This window comes from Manis javanica, chromosome 11 (assembly GCF_040802235.1).
Source record: "Manis javanica isolate MJ-LG chromosome 11, MJ_LKY, whole genome shotgun sequence".
Lineage (NCBI taxonomy): Eukaryota > Metazoa > Chordata > Mammalia > Pholidota > Manidae > Manis > Manis javanica.
The window spans coordinates 24889956-24916638 of NC_133166.1; the positions used below are offsets into that span (position 1 = coordinate 24889956).

Genomic DNA, 26683 nt, shown 5'->3' on the forward strand with positions numbered 1-26683 from the left:
TTCTCTAATTGTTAATGCCTGTGCCCGTCTTGGTTTAAGGTTTACCTGTAAGGGTTTATTGGATGCTTTAGTAAAGAATACTTGTTGGTTTGAGAGGTGACTTTAAATTTGAATTGTGAAAATCAGTATTAAATAAAATGTACTAAAGGCACTTGGCATATAACGCATTGTTATATGTATATGACTGTTGTATGTGTTTATGTCATATGACTGTGTGTATGCATCCATACATTTTTTTTTGCATTAATGAGTCATTATGTTTGTTCTCAACATTCTGAAACTGGTAAGTTCTTATATTTTATATCAATCAAGATACCGTCTTTGCTCATGAAGAAAAAGGACCAAAATACAGAGGATTTGGGTTCAGATCTGCAGATGTTACATTATCTCTTATAACTGGCTATGCTAGTAATCATCACAAATGATCAGGAATTCTCCTTTTGGTTTCTTCAGGATCAGAAAAATGAACAAGAGATAATATCACTACCCTCCCTTGCACTATAGCAAAAACTAATATTCTAAACTATTCTTGTACTTTTTAAAATTTCTTTTCAGAAAAGGACCCTATATTTTCCTATTCCAGCCAAGTCCAGAATGCTCTGTCAAAATAAAATATAACCAAGTTCCATTCATCCACATTTTTCCTTTTAGGCATCCCAGAGCTTGAGACGGCCCATGCCTGGATTTCCATTCCCTTCTGTTGTGTTTACTTCATGGATCTTATTGGCAATGCCACAATTTTGATAGTCATATGGACAGAACAGTGTTCTTCTTCCTGTCCATCCTCCCATCTGTAGATCTGGCCCTTTCCACGTCCTCAGTACCACATATGTTGGGTATCTTTTGGTTTAGTGCTCATGAAATTGGCTTTGGCCTGTGTAGCCCAGATGTTTCTCACATACACCTTCACAAGAATAGAGTCTGCATTGCTCCTAGCAATGGCCTTTGACCGCTATATAGCCATCTGTGCACCACTGGACTGTACAACCATCCTGACAGTCTGGTGCTGTCAGGAATGGGACTGGGCATTGTATAGAGTACAGTTGGGCTCACACTGCCTATGATCTACCTAATCCACCATTTGCCCTTCTATGAGGCCCACATTACTGTCCTCACCTACTGTGAGCTCAAGGGCATTGTCTGCCAAGCTGGCTTCCACCAGCATTCAAATCAATGTCTCTATGGGCTCTCTGTTCCTGTCTTTCTTGTCCTTGTCCTGATACTGGTTGGAATCTCCTGTGGCTATGTACTCCATGCTCTATTCTGCCTCAAATCACAAGATGCCTAACATCAGACATAGAGCACCTGTGGCTCCATGCTGTAGTCATGTTTGTTTTCTGTACACACTCTCTTCTTCTTCACTCACTGGTTTGGCAAAAAAGTACCCGCTTATGTCCACATTCTTGTTGTCAAAATCTATGTGGTTCTTCCACCTGCCCTTAATCCTATTACCTATGCGGTAAGGACCAAGCAAATAAGAGAGGGTGTGATTGGAGAATTTATTGGAAAGTAAGGAACACTACCCTATTGATCTTTAGAAAAAAAGATCTGCATGTAATTATAATATTGACTCCACTTGATAGGTAGTTGCCAGTTTATTTGTCCATGTGAGAAAATGGTAACTGGAGCCTCAAAATAACATGACAGAATCAGATAATCCAAGCCTTAGGAAGTAATTCTCACTTTAAATCTGTTGGTATGTTCTATTTAGTTTTGCAGATGGACTGCAGCCTCTGAACCTCACAATTTATTATACTGAGGGAAAGAGAGATAAAGAGACTTGCAGATGGGTCCCTATCATTAATTTAATGTCTGGGAGTTTCTCTGATTAAACTTGGACTTGGTGTGCATATAACTAATAGAATTCTATGTGAAATTTCTACTAATAGGTCAAACCAGATTCACAGCTAACTGAAGTACATTCACCAATGAAGGCTTAAAGGGCAGCTGCCCATGATCTTCCGTCCCCTCCCACTGGGGCACACCAGGGATGCAGGGCTTGAGTATCAGCTGTGCATGGAGTGAAGATGGCATACAGACCCTGAGGCACCTGCTTCCAGTCTCCTGTCACCTCAGGGCAGAAGCTTTGGGCAGGATATTTTCAGAAGGTTTGTACCCAGCCTCTCCAGGGTAATCACCCTTTCCAGATCAAAGCATAAAAACAGCATTAAGCAGCTCTGAGCCTGTGGCAGGCCCTATTTCCCTCCTCTGAATGTCTTGCCTGCTGGCTCCTAGCATTTGTCCTGGACTCAGATGCCACCTGAGTGTTACCTGTCCCTATAGATGCCTCCTGTCTGGTCCTACATGGCCCTCTGTCTTTCTGGGTACAGCCAGGAAGACAGCTTGCTAGTGGCAAAGGCCCAGGAAGGGCCATAGCAGACAGTGGCTTTGAAACTTGGGGTAGGTGGGCAAAGTGCTCCAAAAAGGGAATCTGTGAAGTCAGAGGCACAAGACTCAAGGCCAGAGCAATTGGCGGAGAGTTATACCTTGACAAAGGCCCAGGCCTGTCATTAGAAACTGTGTAATCTCAGCTGCTGTTGACAAAACCTGCTTTCAGAGGCCGGGACCGCTAAACTGGAGATGGCCTTTAATACTAGCAGACACTGTGGCTGCCGCTCTCGGTCTAAGGAGGCTGATCCCTGAGGACTTCCAGTTCTCAAACCCTCCCTGTCCTCTTTCTCATACAGTCATTCCAGGGTATGTTAACTGGAATTTCATTGTGGTTTTGATTTGTAGTTCCCTAATGACTAACGGTGTTGAGAATCTTTTCATGTGCTTATTAGCCATTTGTATATCTTTGGAGAAATGCCTATTCAAATTCTTGCCAGTCTTAATTGGGATGTTTGTCTTTTTCATCATAAGTGCTCCTTATATTCTAGATACTAGTCCCTTCTCAGATATGTAATTTTCAAATATTTTCTTCCATTCTGTGGGTATTCTTTCAAGAGGTTTCTTGATATTGTCCTTTGATGTATAAAAGTTTTGATTTTGATGAGGCCCAATTTATCTTGAATGTGCTTTTATTGTCATATCTAAGAAACTAATGCCTAATCCAAGGTCAATAAAATTTGCATCTGTGTTTTCTTCCAAGTATTTTGTAGTTTTAACTCCTATATTTAACTTTTAGACAAATTTGGAGTTGGTTCTTGTATATTACAGGAAACAGGCCTCCAACTGCATTCTTTTGCATGTGGATATCCAGTCACCCTACAAAATTTGTTGAAAATTATTTTCCTCATCAAAACTATGTTGCTATCCATAGCAAAAATCAAGTGACCACAGAAGTGAAGTTTATTTATAGGCTCTCAGTTATATGCCATTGATCTATATGTCTATCCTTATGCCATCACTATACCTTTATAATTAAGTTTCAAAATCAGGAAATGTCTCATTTTGTTTTTGTTTTGCTTTTTTAAAGACTTTATACTTTTAGAGCAGTTCTACTTTCACAGTTAAATTAAGAGGCAGACATAGAGCTCTCCCAAAGACTCCTGACCCCACACATCCATAGCCTCTCCTATTATCAACTTTCTCCACCATAGTGATACATTTGTTATAACTATGAGCCTACATTTACACATGATGATCATTTAAAGTCTATAATTTGCATTAGGGTTTATTCTTAGTGGTGCACATTCTATACGTTTGGACAAATTTATAATGACATGTATTCATCATTATGATATCATACAGAGTATTTTCACTACAATAAACTCCTCTGTGCTCTGCCTATTCATTCATCATTGCTACACCAGCCTGGCAACTACTTTTTTTTCCCATAGTTTTGCCATTTGTGACAAAAGGGATGAATTTTAAGGGCATTATGCTAAGTGAAGTAAGCTAGATAGGGAAAGACAAATACTGTAGTATATCACTTATATTTAGAATAAAAGGAAAGAGCTAGTTCAGATCTTGCCCCATGGCCTTTGACACATTCCTAGCTCAGCTGTTGTTTTATCCATACTTTGCAGTGTATGGAGTCTGGCATCCTGTTGGCCATTGCTTCTGACTGCTGCATTGCCATCTGTAATCCACTGAGGCACGCACCCACTCTCCCACCTTCCATCCTGGGTTGCATGATAGTGATGGTGGCCATCCGAGCTACAGTGCTCATCAGCTTGTTACCCATTCTAATCAAAAGATTGCACCTTTCCATTCCATTGTAATTGCCCACTCTTAGTGTAAGCATATGGCTTGGTCAAGCTGGCTGCACAAGACGTCCAGGTCAATAAAACAAGTGGTCTTTTTGTGGGTTTTACAATACTGGGATTTGACATGATTTTTATCCTTATTTCCTATATCCTTGCTTTCTAGGCTGTTTTCCATCTACACCAAAAGGAGGCATGGCTCTAAGCATTTAATATATGTTCACCTCAAAGTTTTGTTTTCCTTGAGTTTCATATTCTTGTTTTCTTCTCTTTCTTCAGCCACTATTTTGGACATGTTGCCCCTTCTACCCACATTGTTCTGTTACCATCTACCTACTTGTTCCACCAGCACTCAACCCTATTGTCTATGGTGTAAAAGATAAGGTAATTCATAAGCATGTGGCTCAGATTTTTCTTCTGAATCACAGATCCCAGCAGTGATCAATTAAATGTTTGTGCCCATGTAGAGATGCAGGGAGTTTGGACTCCATGTGCTCATTGCTGGGGATTCACATCATCATGCTCTGTCTTAAAGGTATTTATCTCACAAATCACAGCTAGGTTGACATAAAAAATACACAGGTTAACAATGATATTAGCTCTCTCTATATAATGCATTGGACTTCTAATCTAATCTGTATAACTTCCTCCCTTTTACTCTTTTGTGTTTAATTTGCAGTTCTTTTTATTTCTTCCTAAGGAGGCATTATTTATTCATTTTCAAACTGTCCCTTTTGGAATATATGTATTTTCAAACATGGATTTATTTTAACCACTGTTTTTGATGCCTACCAAACATTTTGATATTCTGTATTTTCATGCTTTTTCAATTAATAAACAACAACAGTAACTTAAGTCCCAGATCAAAGTGGTAAAGCTAAAACCTAAGTGAGAAACATACTTTTGTTGTTATAAGTTCCTGAGATTTGGAGAATATATTTAACTACAACACTGTTAAGTCTGTGTTGACTCAACAATGATATGGATTATAAATGGTCCCCTGCCTCAACCATTTTCCTCTAAGGCCAGTTATCAAAGGAATAGTCAAACACCTTGCTCAGAATATCAAAGCTCCTTTACCAGTAACCCAAACTAGATTTCTCATTTTATTTAAGGTGAAAACCTAGTTCTTAAATTGTTACAAGGGCATATATTCTCTGCACCTCTGTTATCTCTCCAAATTCATCTTTTATAAGTGACCCCCCACCCTTCCTTATTCCTTTCCAGTTATCCAAGCCTTCTTAGAGTTACTCAAACACACATAGCGTGTTCAGCTGCAGCGTCCTGCCTTTTTCTTTTATTCCACTGCAATATTCCCTCCTGATATCCATGAGGCTCATACCACCTGCTTTAGAATACATTACTGCTACTCGCCTGTTCTCTAAAACCTGTGTATATATATCCTTATGTACATATGTGTATAAGTGCACATACATATATATGTGTGAGTATACAAATATATGTACATTCAGAAACAGAAAGATTGAGGAGAGTTGTTCCTACAATTTTGACCCTCATCACAAGGGGAACCTAATAGATATTTTTAAAATTAATCCATGAAGGAATGGTGAGAGAATTAAAAGATGCAGATTTTGACAATAATGGCATAAAATAGATATAGCAAATAATTTCAACATTAGGTGTTAATCATGTGAAAAATCATGAACATGTTAAATTCCATGGAGACCAAGAAGTACTTGCTCAGATTGCTAATTACAAACATAGGTGAGATCAACAAAGTGGTGAAGAACAGATTTAATAGGTTGAAAGGAAACAATGCAATCCTATGATTGAAAGAAGAGCTACTGGGAAATGAGGCAAAGAGAAAATTAAGGGCAGCCTAGTTCAAAACCTTTGCTTCAGTAAAAAAAGTGAGATAGTTCTCGAGGATTCTTTCAGTTTCAGAAGAGGTTGTTCTTTATATAAAACTTGAACATGCTTATCTGTTTGGAAAAGGAATAAATAAAAAGTAAATACTTAAAGATATAGAAGAGAAGTCAATTGATGGGGAACTGACCATGAAGCAACTGATAAAGAAAAAAATGAAAGAAAATTAAAGAGATCAGAGATATCACAGGGACACAGGAAGTTGAGCCATTTGTAGATCAGGCTTAAAATGGTGGGTAGAAAGGAAGACAAATGTGATAAACTTTAGAGTCAAATTTGTAGAGAAATTGCTTGACCACAGACAGTTCTGGTAGGAAAAACATGAGAAAAAATAAGGGAACAAAAGCTACAGAGACACTCTATCCATCCCTTTTAATTATAGTGAATATTGAATATATAGGATACTTTGTTCTGAGTCACAGATTCCTTACACAATCCCAGAAGTCTGGTCATTGAACAGATAACTGAGATATCACCTGATATCTAGAGTCAGGGAGCTGACTCAGGCCTAGTTAAAAGCTTTTTTTTAAAAAAAGTTTTTACATTTTTTTCCAACTTTTTAGATGTATAATTGACAAATTCAATTGTAAGATATTTAAAGTTCACAATACGATGACTGGATATATGCATACATTGTGAAAGGATTTCCCCCATCAAGTTAATTAATACATCCCCTCACACATTTACCCCCCTACAACTTTTTTTTCAATGAGAACATTTTACTCTCTTAGCAAATTTTATTTATATGACATAATAGTGTTATTCTATCTCTTAGTAAATTCAGTTAAATGATTCAGTTAAATAGTGTTATTGATTAAAGTGTAATAAACACTAGATTATCAAACACCATACTATTAAATGATATACCAAGCTCTGTTTCTGGGTGTAAAGAAGAAGAAAATTAGTTTTCCAACATAATTTTGCTCATAGTAATGACATTCTATGGCAAAGTACGTACGACATTAACTGTTATAAAAACACCAACCTCATATTTGATATATTTGAAATATTCCCTAAGATTTCATTACCTGGAAATCTTGTAGACTACTCTGATATTAGAGTTACACAAGTAGTCACTGAAAAACTTCATAAACCTCACCAATGTAGCGGGTGAAAGTGGTGTCTAAATGAAACAAAGGGGAAAAGATGAACTCTCAAATTGGCCCAGGCAACAGGGAAAGCCTGCAGTATCTTTCTTGATACTAAAGAGGTAAAAAGTTTTAGCAATTCTTGGTTGTTTGTTTGAAAATGAAAAGTGCTATAATGGTTTCAAATAAATTTATCAGTGGTTATAATGGTAGTAATAATAATGTCAGTAGTTCTTGTATGAATGAACTTCAGGTGTAGTGACATATTTATAAACATCTTTTCTGTTTCCTTAAGCTACGCGTCTGACCATAGGCCAGAAAGTGGACTATATTACTGTCCTCCATCTTTTCAGGTCATAAATTTTTCATTCCCAGAGTTTTCTTTCCTCATACTCCTAAATGATCTCAGATTTCTAGGCTCTGAAAATGAACAATAATCTGGTATTTTCAGGTTCTCGTCCCTTGGAAACAGCTTTCATTAGGTAACTGGATGCTTTCTGGTTATGCTCTTGCAGGCAACGGATACCTTCATCTACTAAAACAGGGCTGAGTTTCAGAAGTGTAATGAGCTCTCTAGGGCCAAGTCTGGAAATTGCCCTGGGATCACCTCAGACTCTAAGGACAAGAAAAGCAATGGCTAAAGACAGATGGTGAGAGCCACTTAGCTATTTAATACCCTTCGAAATACAAACCCTGGAGGAGAAGAGCTGTTGCATTCATTGAATCTTACATTCTAGCTATCCGTTTTTCTGCGTGAGTTTCTTCTCCATGAATTGGTACCTGTGTATGAATTGCATTTCTAATTCTAGCAAATGTTAAGAGGAAGTGGAAAACACAGTGAATCAGATGAGATCTTAATCCTCTCAGCAACAAACTTTCCTTTGGTATGTCACCTTTTCTTCTGTGACCCAAGTGTCTTTACAAATAATCTGAAAGACTAGATTAATGTCATTTAGAGGGGAAAGAGATGCAAAGGTATTCTAGTACCATCTTCTTAATTGCAGGTGAAGAAAACGCTGTACTGATAAATCTCAATTAGGGCAGGGCAAGGTTTTTAGGCTCTTCTACCAATGTTTAATTACAGAGTAGTTCTAGCATTGCTTGGTTTATCAAATATAAGAAGAGATAGTCTGGTTTGGAAAGTTGTGTGTGTGTGTTTGTGTGTGTGTGCAGTTTGAGCAGGAGAGTTTGTAAGATGTGGATAGAAGGTCAAGAAGCATTTTATTGCCTTTTAATAGCCTTGATATCTGGTCTTGTTGCCATTGTCACTACGATTCATACCCCATCCCCTGAAATACTGTCTTCTCTTTATCTGGGGCATGAAAATGTTGTATTTTTCTCTCTTGTTCATTACATTTTATCTTGCCTCCATTTAAGATATTTTCTTATTCCTTTTGCCATCTCGTTCACCCAGAAACCATAAATGAACATTTTTTGATCACCTTAGAAAAAAAATTGCATAAAATGCATGCCTTTGCTGTCTTAGAAGTTATTTTTAATCTAAAGTCTTTCAGAAAACTGATTATCATTTTCATGTGTTTTCCTACTAGTAAGACCTTAAAGGAGGATAATAAGGGATATATATAATGATTATTTCTCAGATGAAGTGGCCAAATACACTTAAATAAGTGAAATTTATTGATTCCACCAAAGTTGGCACATCATTGGGAAGTCATTTTTCTCTTGTAATCATGATCATTTCATCTGCTTTCATAAATTTATGAATCAAAATGAAGGTTATTTCACTACAGAAAATTCACCATCTAATGGCTTTTAAATTAGATTTAAAATCTAATGTTAATTCTTTCTCCAGAATTCTTTTCTTCTCAATTCAATTCTAATTCAATTACTTCTCCAAAAAGTTTTTTCACTCCTGTTTTTGTTTTATACTTCCTCAAGACGGCAGTAATGTCTCTGTCTTTACAGAAGTACTCTACAAGCTCTGACAAATACTAATTACCCAACATTGAATGCTTCCTCTCTTCCATACTTTGTACTGACACCTATAATATATAAACTTAGACCTCCCAGTAATTACATGAGTCAAGTGGCAATATTATTATTACCATTTGTAGTTGAGTAAACTTAAGGAATTTAAACAAGATTCTAAGTGAATAGTAGAACCAGCGTTAGATGATATATTTCTAAATTCTTATCCCATGACTTTATAAATTGTTTTTAATTCTTTTATGAAATGATCAGTCAGGTGAAACAATAAGAGGAAACAGAGGAGAGGCTCAGGAAAACACAAGTTACACCAACATATCCTAGTGACAGGAAGCACAGTCTTGCAGGGCCATATGGAAAATCACCAGGATGATCAGAAGGCAGAAGACAAGGAGAAGGTCGATTGGGGGAACTTAGGTGGTTAAACTGTTATGGAAAATACTGGAAAACCTGGACTGGATCGCTGACGGAAGAACCAAGCGGCACTCGGAGTTCTTGGAGTGTTGATGTTTTATTTCACACCGGCGGGCTCAGAGGGGAGTAATCTCCCAGGGTCTGAGCCCTGAGCACAAGCAAGGGGAGCACTTTATATTATTTTGATATGTGTCATTTCAGCGTGCATGCGCAGGGCACGAGAGGAGCCCGGAGGAGGGAGGAGGGAGGAGGGAGCTGGAAGTGCTTTGCCAACTGGAGGAAAAATGCAGTGTGCTGACCTTGACGGCTGTGTTGAATATTTTCCTTATCAAAACCAAGGCTTTTACTGGGGTTTTCACAAGAAAGGGAGGCAGAGAAGGGTGAACAGTTTAGGACTGGCTAATTTGAATACTTCTGGTAGGCTTTGAGCTGTTGGGGTGGTCTCTAGTACCCGGCCATGGATGATTAAGGCAGCAGAATATTGCCTCCTGGAGTCCGTGGGCCAGATAAAGGAGACATGGACTGATTATTTTGCTTATAAAAGGTGTGTTAATAGTTGGGCTCTTTTCCATCCCTGAGAATTGGCTAAATCAGCCAAGAAGCAGCAGTCTCTTCTCAGCCACAAAGGTTTTTAAGATGTCAAAACATAATAATATACAGATAATTATATACATATAACATATAAAAACAATATATATTATATGTATTTGTGTAAAACAAAAATATATAAACATTTTATATTAACACATATTTATCATATACATTTTCTTTAATATATATTTATATGTTATATAATATTTTATATTCTATAATACACATACTATGCTATATAGAAAGAAAAGCAATATGATGAATTCATTATCACCTATAATTGGGGGAATGGAGCTAAATTTTACTTTTATCCTTACATTGTCAGGCAACATAAATAATTATCTAAGATATATTGTCTTTTACAATTCTTTTAGGCTCTGCCTTTGTTTATGTCACTTTAACAAGATATATTCATATTAATCATCATCAGTTTTAGGGAATCCACCACTTCCTTTTCCTAACTTTATATGGGTATCAAAGGGAATTTCCTTTCACAAAATTTGTCTTAATCTGTATCTCTTTATTGCCTTGGTCATAGTTTATTGATATGAGTAGCTACAGAAGCCATACAATAAGATCTCCTGCTCTCCATATACTATTAAAGCATTTTGTATTTTACCATATTGGGGATTTTCTGATTATATTCATATGCATATTCCTACTGACTATGAAAGACTCTTTTTTATTTCCTATTTGATGTATTTGGCTATGACAAAATTATGAGGAAGATAAAATTAAATCTTTGGGTGATTTTAAGCTTGTAGAAAGGTTAATGACACAGAAAAAAAAAAGAGCATATAAAGTTATCTTAAGCTTCAGTGAGTAGATTTCTATAGAAAGAGAACAGGCAAATTATAAAAATACCAGAAGTTTGGGGTGAGTGTAAAGCAGGACAATATAATAAAAAGTTTCAGGCAGTATTTTCACTGCCAACTGATAATAGTAAAATGAAAGAAAACACCTGTGTTACACTGAGCTCATCGAAAACAGTAGAGTGGCCCACAGCCAAACTTGACCTTTTGCATATGAAACATTAATATGATCAAATATTTAAACTGTAGGGGTTATCCAGCAGGCCAGTTTTTGTATGTTATCATCATATCTTAACTGATGGTGGCTTTTTATTCAATTGGCTTCCTATCTATCTTTTCAACTTTCTAACTCCTTTAAGATCTTTGAGTATTTACATCACCTTCCTCCGCATTCTGTTTACACAACCACTTTGAAGGCTAACAGGCCAGAATTATTTCAGTGACTCATATAAGCTCTGCCACTACTGATAAAAGAACACCACCTCCACACTACTTCCAAGAACTTAGATAATGGGTTTGCACATAGACAACCAATATTTACTGAAAGAACAACTCCTCATTTCCCCCATCTGAGAGTCGATTCTTAAGATCTGTTGGGCACCATTTTACTTCCTAAACCAGAGGAAAGACTAGGAAGACTGGGGAAGGCTGCCCACTATGCACAGATTCTGAACTTTGAAAAGAAGCTACAGGAATAGACTATAGGATTGAGGATATATTCTAGGACTTAAAGTGTTAATAGGAATTTCACCTAATCTGAAATGTGTCTGGAGTTTGGAAGTGGATATAGACAAAAATGTCAATGTTGTCATCTGTGGCACTGAGAACATTTAAAAAACTAACAAGATCAATGCTCTCATAATCATATTTTCATTTCTACAATTTCTAGATGATAAATATGAGATTCATCTTTCACATCCACAAACATCTACAATGACTCTGGGAAAATCATCTAAGAATTCTGTTCTGAAACTGATTTAAATTGATTTCCAAAGAATCAAAGTCATCTGGTCATGTTTCCATCCATGTTTTCATGTCCTGAAAGAGATGACAATAATTCCCTTCTTCCTTCTCATCCACAATTTTTCTATGAATAGGCATCAAAACCAGGGGAAAAAGAGGATTAACCAGCCAGATGGGATCTACCAACATGTCATATCTCAACCCAAAGACAGTGACCCTGACTGGGATCCCTGGACTTGAGCATGTGAAGTTTTGGATTGGGTTTCCCTTTCTTGGTGTGTGCCTGGTGGCTCTGCTGGGGAACATCTTCTTGTTAATCATCATCTCTACAGAACGCAGTCTTCACCAACCCATGTACATCTTCCTGGCAGTTTTGGCAGCCACTGACCTAGGTCTCTGTGTAGCCATTGCTCCAAAGATGCTGGCCATCTTCTGGTTTGGCTCTTGTTCCATGTCCCTTGATGCTTGCCTTACTCAGCTCTTCTTCATCCATGCCTTGCAGGGCATGGAATCTGGCATCCTGTTGGCCATGGCCTTTGACCGCTATGTTGCCATCTGTGATCCTTTGAGGTACACATCCATCCTCACACCTCTGTTTGTACTTCGGATGGTACTGATGGTGGTAATCCGGGCAACAGTGCTTGTTGGGATTTTACCAATTCTGTTGAAACGACTGCAACTATTCCAATCTGTGGTTATTGTCCATTCCTACTGCGAGCACATGGCTGTGGTCAAGCTGGCTGCAGAAGATGTCCACATGAGCAGATCATATGGGCTCTTTGTGGCTTTTCAATTTTAGGTTTTGACATGATCTTTGTCTTCGTCTCCTACATTCTGATTTTTCAGGCTGTTTTTCGTCTCCCTCAGAAGGAGGCACGACTCAGAGCATTCAACACTTGTACTGCCCATATTGCTGTCTTCCTGGAGTTTTATATCCTTGCCTTTTTTTCCTTCTTCAGCCACCGTTTTGGACATGTATCACCCTATGCCCATATCCTGTTGTCTACCATCTATCTGCTTGTTCCCCCTGCCCTGAATCCCATTGTCTATGGTGTGAAGACCAAGGAGATCTGCAGGAGAGCTGCACAGGTTTGTATTCTGAAGCCTGCCACCCATCAGTGATCCCAAAATAATATGACATGAAAATATATATTTACCTGTTTAAGATGGAAACTTGGAAACAAGGAGTTTCCAAGTCTATATTAGTAAGATTTTTATATTATAATGATGTCCCCTAAATCATTTATATTCCCAAAATAAGAGCAATCAGAATATGAGAAAAACTTGGGTAAAAAGTATGTATCTATCTCACAAATTCCTATCATCCCTCCATCTCCCCTTTTATTTCTTCCTTTATCTTTTCTTTTTACCTTCCTTTCATCATTCTTTGTTTTCTTCTTCCTTCCTTGTTTACATATCTGTTGTGTCTTTCTGCAGTACTGAGGTAGTTTATCCTTTAGATGTGTAACAGTGACAAAGACATATTCATGATATCAAAGGTTCATAGTATAGTGATTATATAAAAATATTGAGCAAAGGTAACCTAGTATTATTTAGGCCATAGTAAGATATGAACAAAAGACTGCACTTAATTCATGAGAAGCAGGTTCATTTGTGCCTTCATTAGTGATCAAAATGTAGGAATTATTTTGCAGTAGGAAATTATGTATTAATATCTCAATATGATAACTGATTTTATTTAACTGCATGAATATTGTCCTTCTACTGGATAAATGAACATTTCAACTTTTCAGAGTTGCCTTGATAGAACTGCTTATGATAGCTTTGGAAGTAATTCATTCCCTATGTAGTGTTGCAACACACTATGAAGTTTTTTCCCCCCAAAAGGTCACTAGGAGATACTCTGAAGAGTTTCAAGATGTAATCCACTAATTTGAGCAAGTTCTCTGATAAGAGCAATGGAACAGCTTCTTTTCTATTGTCAAATTAATGGCATACTATTTCTTGGTGTAGGAAGGGGAGATTAAAATTTACTCTATGACGGTCTCAATGTATAAGCAAGTGAGTATGACATGAGTGTTCTATTAAGGGTTCTCCCAAAAGCAAACCAAAAGAAGAATGTTAAGGTTGTGGTATATTTGGGAAAATTAAGAGAAAAGTTTGTAGGAGCATGAGCAAGTAAAACAGTGAAGGGAAGAAAGCCCATATAGTGGGTATGACTGAGCAGGTTACTGCTGTGGATTAACAGAGCCATTTCCTGGTAGGGGTACTTGGAAAAAAAGCAAGAAACACACCTTCAGACTGTCCCAGTGAGGGGCTAGAAACATGGCATATTTATCCAGTAATTCTCATCTCTTATTGTTTGATGGTCACTCCTGAAATATCACCTTCCCAGTACTTCTCATATGTTCCATTCTTGGACACAGCATGCTCCACACCAAGGATGGTCTCTGACAAAGAGTCATGGGAATTAATTGGAATGAACAGGGGCAGTCTACAGGCAACTTATGGACCAGGTTGAGGGTATATGAGCAGTCTTTTAAAAAATGCAGCTAAGCGTAAAGAAAATGTTTTATTGGGTAAACATGCTAAAAATAGACAAAGCATATTCTAAGTTTCTTCATGATGTCTCAGAGGCATAGACAGGACACAGGACACTGCAGGGTGCATCATGGACTGTGTTCCAGGGAAAGAATCCCCATATCTGATGAAATCAGCCTTGTAAGAGAATTAACACATTGGCATTGGGTATCAGGCAGTGTGAGATTTATGGCTAGAATTTGAAATTAAAGCACCAGCTGTTTAGAAGAGCATTTGGAAACAGCAGATTTCCAATAATTGGTGACTTTGCAGGTTACCTGATCCAAAGAAAAGTTGAGTTTGGTTATAATCTTTTCTACTAGGAGAGAGAGGATATTATTAGTTTCCCAAGAAGATAAGAGAGTGCTCACAGGATCATTTTTATATGATTTTATATAATTCTGCCTGTCTTCACCAGAAATACTAAGACATATTGAATCACATTTTTAGCCTAGAATAATGTAATTTTGTAGTAAGATTATTCTGCATATCTTATGGGACTGGAATTCTATCTAGAAGCTGTTAAGAGAAAGAAACACAACAGATAGATCAAAGGAATTAGATCTCCAAATGATATAAAGTAGCTGTCTTCAAATAGAAGAGTGGAAAATGCTAGTTAAGGACACTTTCAATCCTCCTGCCACTGTCTGATCTCGATCCAAAGAAGACTGAGATCTGTTCATTTATTTTTCCATTTATTAGTTCATTACTTTTATTTTAACTCAGTATCTATATTGTCCATGTCATCTGAAAGACTCTAAGGTGAAAATAATGTCCAAGCATCCTCAAGGAGAACAATATAGTGAAAAGATTAAAAACATGGATATTGTACACAGACAGATCAGACTTTTGACTTTATTATCTATTTCATTACTATGTATTTTATATTATATTAGCTGTGTGCTATAAAAAAAACTAAAAATATTTAAATGATCTGAACCTAATTTTCTTCATCTTTGTAGTTGGGATAATAGCAGTTACCTAAAATGACTATTGTATGAATGCAATTTAAAATGCATTTTAAGCATAGTACATAATAATAATAATAAGGTGCTTGCAAGATAGTATATATTATTAAAATTGTTAAAAATAAGGATAGGAATAAAATATATAATATAAGATGCAATGAACTAATTGTTATGATAGCTACTTCAGATAAGGAAAAACAGGAGCAGATGTTACTGCTGTTGGAAAAACAGCAGATGGCTGTTTTTGATGTTACTGCTTCCATTATAAAAGTCTGGTGTTTTAAAGAAGAACTTGCAACATTAAAATTTATATTCTTTTTGCACTCTTCTTAATATGCAGCTTGTTGTTCTGAATTGAAATAAGAACACCCATTTTTAAAAGTAATACAAATTTAAAACATCATAAAATAAAATATTCAATACATGGACACTTTACAACTTCTACTTTAAATTAATTTTATGGGAAACCTGAAGTTAAATTCTGTAAAAATCCCAGTGAATGTCCATATCTTTATAATCATAGATATTATGTGTTAATAGATGTTCACATATCAAATTCCCAAGTTAGAGAAAAAATTTGTGTCTCACCTGACTTGAGCACCTAGTTCATAACAAGGCAGGATTAATTTAACTCTACATTGTATTTATTTATTTTCCAGTTTTGTTGGAATATAATTGACCTACAACATTGTGTAAGTTTAAGGTGTACAACATGTTGATTCAGTACACTATATACTGCAAAATGATTACTACCACAGTATTTGCTAACACCTGCACCATGTCACATAATTACTATTTCTTTTTTTGTTGTGAGAACACTTGAGATCTATTCTTTCAAAACTTTCAAGTATATAATACAGTATTGTTAACTATACTGAGTTAGTTATGTGGGTGAATTAGACCCACAGAATTTATTTACCTTATAACTTGAAGTTTGTACTCTTTGACCAATATTTCCGCCTTTCCTCCATCCCCCAGTCCCTGGTAACTACTATTCTACTCTCTGTTTCCATGAGTTTGACTTTTTTAGATTTCACATATAAGTGAGATCATACAGTATATATCTTCCTCTCTCTGATTTATTCCTATTAACATAACACCCTCGGGTAGTCCATTCAGGTTGTCACAAAGGCCAAATGTCCTTCTCTCTCATGGCCAAATAATATTCCATTATATTGTACATATCTTATAGTATCCATTAATCCACTGATGGACACTTAGTTTTTTCCTTATCTTGGCTATTGTGAGTAATGAACATGTGAATGAAGGTACCTCTTCAGTACACTCTTTTCATTTCCTTTGGGTAAATACCCAGAAGTTGGATTGCTGGATCACCTGGTCATTTTACTTTTAATTTTTTGAGGAACCTCCATATTGTTTTCCATTGTGACTGTACAAATTTATATTTCCACTGGCAGTGCATGTTTTCATTTTAAAAAAGAACAGAAGTTATTTGTATGCTTTGTATGCTTGGATTCTTTTTTTTTATTCATTTAATTATCATTAATCTATAATTACATGAAAAACATTATGGTTACTAGACTCCCCCCTTCACCAAGGCCGCCCCACAACAAACCCCATTACAATCACTGTCCATCAGCATATTAAGATGCTGTAGACTCACTACTTTTCTTCTCTGTGTTGCACATCCCTCCCTAAGCACCCCCTATCCCTCCCTTCCCACCGCTCCTGCCCAGTCCCTTTCCCTTTGGTAACTGTTAGTCCATTCTTGGGTACTGTGGTTTTCCCGCTGTTTTTTTCCTTCAGTTTTTCTTTGTTCTTATACTCCACAGATGAGTGAAATCATTTGGTACTTTTATTTCTCTGCCTGGCTTATTTCACTGAGCATAATACCCTCTAGCTCCATCCATGTTGTTGCAAAAGATAGGATCTGTTTTTTTCTTATGGATGAGTAATATTCCATTGTGCATATGTACCACATCTTCTTTATGCATTCATCTACTGATGGACATTTAGGTTGCTTCCATTTCTTGGCTATTGTAAATAGTGCTGCGATAAACATAGGGGTGCACCAGTCTTTTTCAAACTGGAGTGCTGCATTCTTAAGGTATATTCCTAGAAGTGGAATTCCTGGGTCAAATGGTATATCTATTTTGAACTTTTTGAGGAACCTCCATACAGCTTTCCACATTCCCACCAGCAGTGTAGGAGGGTTCCCCTTTCTCCGCAACCTTGACAACATTTGTTGTTGTTTGTCTTTTGGATGGTGGCGATCCTTACTGGCATGAGGTGATAGCTCATGGTGGTTTTAATTTGCATTTTTCGGATGACAAGTGATGTGGAGCATCTTTTCATGTGTCTGTTGGACATCTAAATTTCTTCTTTGGAGAACTGTCTGTTCAGCTCCTCTGCCCATTTTTTAATTAGGATTATTTACTTTTTGTGTGTTGAGGTGTGTGAGCTCTTTATACATTTTGGATGTCAACCCTTTATTGGATCTGTCATTTATAAATATATTCTCCCATACTGTAGGGTACCTCTTTGTTCTATTGATGGTGTCCTTTGCTGTACAGAAGCTTTTCAGCTTGATATAGTCCCACTTGTTCATTTTTGCTTTTGATTCCCTTGCCTGGGGAGATATGTTCATGAAGAAGTCGTTAATGTTTATGTCCAAGAGATTTTTTGCCTATGTTTTTTTCTAAGAGTTTTATGGTTTCATGACTTACATTCAGGTCTTTGATCCATTTTGAATTTCCTTTGGGTATGAAATTAGACAGTGATCCAGTTTCATTCTCTTACATGTAGCTGTCCAGTTTTGCCAGCACCATCTTTTGAAGAGACTGTCATTTCCCCATTGTATGCCTATGGCTCCTTTATCATATTTTAATTGACCATAAATGTTTAGGTTAATATCTTGGGTCTCTATTCTGTTCCACTGGTATGTGGCTCTGTTTTGTGCCAATACCAAACTGTCTTGATTACTATGGCTTTGCAGTAGAGCTTGAAGTTGGGGAGCGAGATCGCCCCCACTTTATTCTTCCTTTCCAGGATTTCTTTGGCTATTTGGGGTCTTTGATGTTTCCATATGAATTTTTGAACTATTTGTTCTAGTTCGTTGAAGAATGTTGCTGGTAATTTGATAGGGATTGCATCAAATCTGTATATTGCTTTGGGAAAGATGGCCATTTTGACAATATTAATTCTTCCCAGCCACGAGCATGGGATGAGTTTCCATTTGTTAGTGTCCTCTGTAATTTCTCTTAAGACTGTCTTACAGTTTTCAGGGTATAGGCCTTTCATTTCCTTGGTAAGGATTATTCCTAAGTATTTTATTCTTTTTGATACAATTGTGAATAGAATTGTTTTCCTGATTTCTCTTTCCATTAGTTCATTGTTAGTATATAGGAAAGCCACAGATTTCTGTGTGTTAATTTTGTATTCTGCAACTTTGCTGTATTCTGATATTCTAGTAGTTTTGGAGTGGAGTCCTTAGGTTTTTTCATGTACAGCTATCATGTCATCTGCAAATAGTGACAGTTTGACGTCTTCTTTACCAATTTGGATTCCTTGTATTTCTTTGTTTTGTCTGATTGCAGTGGCTAGGACCTCCAGTACTATGTTGAATAACAGTGGGGAGAGTGAGCATCCCTGTCTTTTTCCCGATCTCAGAGGAAAAGCTTTCAGCTTCTCGCTGTTCAGTATGATGTTAGCTGTGAGTTTATCATACATGGCCTTTATTATGTTGAGGCACTTGCCCTCTATACCCATTTTGTTGATAGTTTTTATCATGAATGGATGTTGAATTTTGTCGAATGCTTTTTCAGCATCTATGGAGATGATCGTGTGGTTTTTGTCCTTCCTTTTGTTGATGTGGTGGATGATGATGGATTTTCGGACTTTGTACCATCCTTGCATCCCTGGGATGAATCCCACTTGGTCATGGTGTATGATCCTTTTGATGTATTTTTTAATTCGGTTTGCTAATATTTTGTTGAGTATTTTTGCATCTACATTCATCAGGGATATTGGTCTGTAGTTTTCTTTTTTGGTGGGGTCTTTGCCTGGTTTTCATATTAGGGTGATGTTGGCTTCATGGAATGAGTTTGGGAGTATTCCCTCCTCTTCTATCTTTTGGAAAACTTTAAGGAGAATGGGTATTGTGTCTTCTCTGTATGTCTGATAAAATTCCGAGGTAAATCCATCTGGCCTGGGGTTTTTTTCCTCGGGTAGTTTTTTGATTACTGCTTCAATTTCTTTGCTGGTAATTGGTCTGTTTAGATTTTCTGTTTCTTCCTTGGTCAGTCTTGGAAGGTTGTATTTTTCTAGGAAGTTGTCCATTTCTTCTAGGTTTTCCAGCTTCTTAGCATTTAGGTTTTCATAGTTGTCTCTAAGAATTCTTTGTATTTCTGTTGGGTCCATCATGATGTTTCCTTTCTCATTTCTGATTCTGTTGATGTGTGTTGATTCTCATTTTCTTTTAATAAATCTGGCTAGAGGCTTATCTATTTCATTTATTTTCTCAAAGAACCAGCTCTTGGTTTCATTGATTTTTTTCTGTTGTTTTATTCTTCTCAATTTTATTTATTTCTCCTCTGATCTTTATTATGTCCATCCTTCTGCTGACTTCAGGCCTCATTTGTTCTTCTTTTTCCAATTTTTATAATTGTGACATTAGACTATTCATTTGGGTTTGTTCTTCCTTCTTTAAGTATGCCTGGATTGCTATATACTTTTCTCTTAAGACTGCTTTTGCTGTATCCCACAGAAGTTGGGGCTTTGTGTTGTTGTTGTCATTTATTTCCATATATTGCTGGATCTCTATTTTAATTTGGTCATTGATCCATTGACTATTTAGGAGTGTGTTGTTAAGCCTCCATGTATTTGTGAGCTTTTTTGCTTTCTTTGTACAATTTATTTCTAGTTTTATACCTTTGTGCTCTGAAAAGTTGGTTAGTAGGATTTCAATCTTTTGGAATTTACTGAGGCTCTTTTTGTGGCCTAGTATGTGGTCTATTCTGGAGAATGTTCCATGTGCACTTGAGAAGAATTTGTATCTTGTTGCTTTTGAGTGTAGAGTTCTATAGATGTGTATTAGGTCCATCTGTTCTAGTGTGCTGTTCAGTGCTTCTGTGTCCTTACTTATTTTCTGTCTGGTGGATCTGTCCTTCGGAGTGAATGGTGTGTTGAAGTTTCCTAAAATGAATGCATTGCATTCTATTTCCTCCTTTAGATCTGTTAGTATTTGTTTCACATATGCTAGTGCTCCTGTGTTGGGTGCATATACATTTATAATGGTTATATCCTCTTTTTAGACTGAGCCCTTTATCATTATGTAATGTCCTTCTTTATCTCTTGTGACTTTCTTTGTTTTGAAGTCTATTTTGTCTGATACTAGTACTGCAACACCTGCTTTTTTCTCCCTATTGTTTGCATGAAATATCTTTTTCCATCCCTTGACTTTTAGTCTGTGCATGTCTTTGGGTTTAAGGGGAGTCTCTTGTAAGCAGCATATAGACAGATCTTGTTTTTTTATCCATTCAGTGACTTATGTCTTTTGATTGGTGCATTCAGTCCATTTACATTTAGGGTGATTATTGATAGGTATGTACTTACTGCCATTTCAGGCTTTAGATTCGTGGTTACAAAAAGGTTCCAGGTTAATTTCCTTACTATCTAGGAGTCTAACTTAACTCACTTAGTATGCTGTTACAAACACAATCCAAAGGTTCTTTTCTATTTCTCCTCCTTTTTCTTCCTCCTTCATTTTTTATATATTAGGTATCAAATTCTATTTGTCTATTCCTTGATTGACTTTGTGGATAGTGAATTTAATTTTGCGTTTTCCTCGCATTCAGCTGCTCCATCCTCCCTACCATGGTTTTACTACCTCTGGTGACAGCTATCCAACCCTAGGGACACTTCCATCTATAGCAGTAGCTCCAAAATGGACTATAGAGATTGTTTGTGGGAGGTAAACTCTCTCATGTTTTGCTTATCTGGAAATTGTTTAATCCCTCCTTCATTTTTAAATGATATTCTTGCTGGATAAAGTAATCTTGGTTCCAGGCCCTTCTGCTGCATGGCATTAAATACATCATGCCACTCCCTTCTGGCCTGTAAGGTTTCTGCTGAGAAGTCTGATGTTAGCCTGATGGGCTTTCCTTTGTATGTGATCTTATTTCTGTCTCTGGCTTCTTTTAACAGTCTGTCCTTATCCTCGATCTTTCCCATTTCAATCACTATGTGTCTTGGTGTTGTCTTTGTTGGTTCCTTTGTGTTGGGAGGTCTGTGGATATCCATGGCCTGAGAGACTATCTCCTTCCCCAGATTGGGGAAGTTTTCAGCAATTACCTCCTCAAAGACACTTTCTATCCCTTTCTCTCTCTCTTCTTCTTCTGGTATCCCTATAATGTGAATATTGTTCTGCTTGGATTGGTCACACAGTTCTCTCAATATTCTTTCATTTTTAGAGATCCTTTATTCTCTCTGTGCCTCATTTTCTTTGTATTCCTCTTCTCTAGTTTCTACTTCATTTATTGTCTCCACTGTATCCAACCTGCTTTTAGTACCTCCATCATGCTCTTCAATTTTTGGATCTCCAACCTGAATTTGTTCCTGAGTTCTTGGATGTCTTTCTGTACCTCCATTAGAATGTTGATGATTTTTATTTTGAACTCCCTTTCAGGGAGAGTCATGAGGTCCATATCATTTTAATCTTTCTAGGGAGTTCTATTAATAATTTTACTCTGGACAAGGTTTCTTTGGCATTTCATTTTTGTATATGGTGCCCTCTAGTGTCCAGAAGCTGTAGTCTGTGGAGCTGCTCAGCCCCTGAAGCAATGTCGGGGGTCGCAGGGGAGCCATACTGATGATGCCTTTGGGGAGGACAGAGATGTTCCCTGCTTCCCAGCTGCTGTGCCTGTCTCACTGCTTGAGCCAGTGGGCCAGGCACACAGGTATAAGTTTCTGTCCCAGAGCAGCTGGGTATGAATCCCTGCTTTCCACAAGCAGCTGGAATCCCAGTCTCCCCAGGAATTCTACCTGTATTAACTTTCCAATCTGATAGTCATGCAAGTCTTATGAAAGCACCATGAAATTTAGGTCTGTGCTCCCAGAGCAGAACTCCGGAGCTAGGTATTCAGCAGTCCCAAGCCTTTCACTCCCTCCCTGCTCCATTTCTCTTCTTCCAGCTGGTGATCTGGGGTGGGGGTAGGGCTCGGGTCCTGCGGAGCCACAGCTCTTTTACGTTACCCCATTCGCTGAGGTCTGCTCTTTTCTCCAGGTGTGTGCAGTCCAATGCCATCCTCTTTCCTGTTGCTCTCTCAGGATTAGTTGCACCAACTCTATTTTCTAATTGTATCCAGTTTTAGGAGGAAGCCTCTGTCTCTCCTCTCACACTGCCATCTTTCCAGATACTCTTCAATGTATGTTTGTATTCTTATATTATGTATGCTTTGAAAATTTACTTCCCTGTCTAGTTGATTTCAAGCTGCTTGAGATTCAAATTTCATGGCTCCCAGATATTCAAAGATTAATATAGCATTGTGCATGGTTTATGATATTAGTCTGATCAAGGCACTTTATATGCCAGCTGCACTTGATACAAGACACACTACAGCTAAGTAATAATATATGCAGGAAGGACAGTTGGTATAGCCCAAAGATCAAAGGTTTTTAAATACTGCATATCTGAGATATAGTCAGAGCTCTTCCACTTATTAGATGTGGCCTTGAACAAGTTGTTTTAATGCTTATGCTCTAATTTCATTATCTGACTAAAAAAACCCCACAACTCCTATAATTCTGAATGAGAATTAATGGAATAATTTAGTCCTGAATCTAATTCATACTAAAAAAGTACCAATGTCATTTCTTCCCTTTTGGGTGGAAAGCTTTGTGAGTCCACTACAAATTAAACATATTTGTGTTTGTTTCTTTAATTGAAAGCAACTAAGATTAGATTATTAAACAACTTAGAACTATTGCATTATGAAAACAGAATTTGAAGGTTATGGTAACTCTTTAGTTAGAAGAAGGATGTGCTAGATAAAATATATTTCTTTTGTTGCCATCAGATTTTATCTTTTTCTGGAGTGGATGAACAAAGAAGGTAAGCTTTATCTAGCTATTGCTAAGAACTCTAAAACAACACTGCTTTCAAAATAAAAATACATTTTTGTGAAAAAAAGTTCTCTATCAATGGAGATTTTCAGATAGTGTGTGAATGATCCTCTGTAAGAATGGACAGTCTTCATGTGGCAAATTAAGAACATCACAGCAGACCTAAGTACCACTGGCAGGGTTGAATCAGAGTTATAAGGAACAATTGTCAGCAATAAATTTATTTGTATTAACTTGAAGTAACAACACTAACCATTCACTGCATATAGGGTGTTAAGACATCACATTCCAAAGAATGTTATTATTGGCAGATGCCATCTGTGGCTGTAATTATTTTCAATAGGGGATGTGAACTGATAAATGAATGGTTACTGAGATATTTAATTATTGAATATATCTGAGTACTTTCCTTTATATGACTTATCCTTCTATACCTGTAACAAATCTACCTTTTTACTGGAGCAGTATCTGGAATGGATTAAGGGTCTTTTCACAGGGGAGCAGAGACCAAAAGAGAAGCTAACCTCTTCAGTTATGGGAAGAAACTGCTGTTGGACAGAATATGGCATGTTGTTTTAGAAAGGAAGAGATGTGTGCTGTGTTTTCTGACTCCTGTGAATATCTATAAATCTCTGTATATGTTTGCCAAGGTGTTTTGGCTACCTTGTAATCTCTAGAGAAAAACCTAATTCACAAAATTAAGAATAGACTGTATGTTTGAGAGCTGCTATGATATTTTTCTAATCATATCTAGTACATAATGTGGGTAGTACCCCTGGAAAATAATTATTGGTGAGAAATGATAGAGAACTTTGGAGAGGAGGTAGACACTGAAGAATCACTTATGATAGAAGTGAAAGAAAGTTGGCTTTGGCAAATTCTATTTTCCAGGCATGGTTATACTTGTATCTTCCATATCACATACTCTTCTGTCATGTGATCTTGCCACTCTACCATCAAAAATGAACTCTTCTTTATACCTTTCCATAAGTTTAAGACCCTGCAACTACTATGAATAGATCATGGATACTTATAAATGTTTATTTCCATTAGGATTATTTTCCATGATATATAATTTGTATCGATGAAATATATGAAACATAAGTATGAAAGAAAAATTAAATCAACAAAAATCTTTGGGTACCTATTTTTGCACATCATTCTTAAGAATATATGCCTAAATGAATTTTTACTTCATTTGAAAAAAATGCTTCCAATTTATGTTATGTGCTGCGATTAAACAATACAGTTAACAATGAAATGTTCTCCAATTTTATTACTTGCATAAGCTTTGGGGTGGGTTCTGGTCATGAGGGTTTCATAACAACTACATTCTGATGGAAAGAACATGCCCCAATTACATTCCCACACTGCCTGAACCCTTCTGTTGTCTGGTTATTTCTTTCCCCATGAGGCCCCAGATCTGGCAGGAATTACCTGTACCTCCAGCCTAACATGATTTTCAATTCCATATGACAGGTCTCCTGTCAACCTCAAGTATCAACCTCATTCTCCGTGACAGTGGAGGATCCGCAGCACCCACTTCCTCATTTGTTTGGTCCGGGCCCCATAAATCAAGGGGTTGACCATTGGAGGTACAAGGAAGTAGAGATTATCAATGATAATCTGTAGATGGGGAGCCATATGGTAGCCTAAAATCTGGGCCAGGACAGAGAAGACCACAGGAGAATAAAAGAGAGCAATAACGCAAAGATGAGAGCTACATGTGCTGAAAGCTTTGCCCCGTGCTTCCCAAGAGGGTATCCGAAAGACAGCACCAAGGATCAGCCCATAGGACAGAATGATAAAAAACAGATCAAACCCCACGGATGCTACAATGACCATGAGGCCATAGACAATGTGGTCAGAGATGTCTCCACAGGCTATCTGCACTACGGCCATGTAGGCACAGTAAGAGTAAGCAATGATGTGAGTCTGGAAGTTTTCCAGTCTTTTCGCCAGGATGGGTGCTGGGGTGAGCACGGTCACCGCTCTTGCCAGGACAGCCAGTGCCATCTTCACAAGCATGGTGTTGGCAAGGATGGTTGCATATCTCAGAGGATGCCAGATTGCCACAAATCTGTCAAAAGCCATGGCCAGGAGGATCCCAGACTCCATGACATAAAAGGAAGGGATGAAAAACATCTGTGTAAGGCAGGCGTTGAAGCTAATTTCTTTGGCATTCATCCAGAATATACTCAGCATGCGGGGCACAGTGACGCTAACCAGGGACACGTCAACAATTGACAGCAAGGCCAGCAGGAGAAACATGGGCTCATGAAGGCTCTTCTCTACCCAGATGATGTATAAGATGGTGGAATTCCCAATGACTGTAATGACAAATCCCAAAAAAAAAGGCACTGAGAACCAGCCATGGGAAGATTCCAGGCCAGGAATTCCAGCCAGGACAAATACCAAGGGCTGAGGAATGGAATTGTTGCAGGAGGGCATAACCTGGGCTCCTCAAGGTATGATTCTAAAGAGAAAGAAACAAGGGGCGTTTTGAAATCACTGCATCATTTGCACCTCAATTCTAGCTATGATAGTAGTTTAGAGTGATAGTCACACTTACATTATGTAAACTAATGAACAAATGAATACTTCAGTTACTTGGGGTTAGGTGGGAGATAACCCTAGGCTACTTTTCTGTACAAGAGGGAGAGCAGTCTCCAAGGATAAATTCTCAATACAAGCATGTCAACTCCATAGTTTAGATTTTTCTGTGGCTCTGATCCTTTTTCAATGTGAGCTGCCCCGTAAAATTTTTTCCCAGATACAGAAGATGGCAGGAGGCCCAACATTTTGAACATTACAGGCAAAAAACGGGATTAGGACAAGCTAGAAAGCAAGGTTTTCATTCAAGATGAAGGAAGAATTTCATCATCCCAGGCTCTCAGTTTGTGAGATTGGCCTTGGTATGTTGGGTTCTTCTTGGCATTATTTTGACAAGACCTAAGAAATCTGCTGCTCTTACAACTGAAAAGCATGATGTTATTCTCAAGAAATATCTGATATTTTGGTTGACAGATGTGGAATCCAAAATGCCTTAGTAGACAATACTTTAGTGTCAAAGTTTCAGATTTTCAATAAAGTGTGGTTGGGGAATGGGTAAAAGGGAAGTTGAAATAATAGTCTTCTCTATATGTATATGTATATTTATGTGTTTTTGTATGTGGAACACAGTTTAGAGTTAAATAGTAATACATATTTGTATAGAAATAAGACTACTGTATTTGCTAAGT

General features: G+C 37.3%; 1 protein-coding gene and 2 pseudogenes across 1 annotated transcript; 2 read left to right on the forward strand and 1 right to left on the reverse strand.

Annotated features, from left to right (window-relative positions):
- The first annotated feature begins 3919 nt into the window (after positions 1-3919).
- On the forward strand, positions 3920-4589 carry LOC108383665 (olfactory receptor 52A1-like; annotated as a pseudogene).
- A 7433-nt stretch (positions 4590-12022) lies between these two features.
- On the forward strand, positions 12023-12972 carry LOC108383664 (olfactory receptor 52A1-like; annotated as a pseudogene).
- An 11975-nt stretch (positions 12973-24947) lies between these two features.
- Positions 24948-25892, reverse strand: LOC108389585 (olfactory receptor 52K1-like). The gene has a single exon (XM_017648037.3). The coding sequence runs from the start codon at positions 25890-25892 to the stop codon at positions 24948-24950; it is 945 nt and encodes a 314-aa protein (XP_017503526.3).
- Positions 25893-26683: the final 791 nt, after the last annotated feature.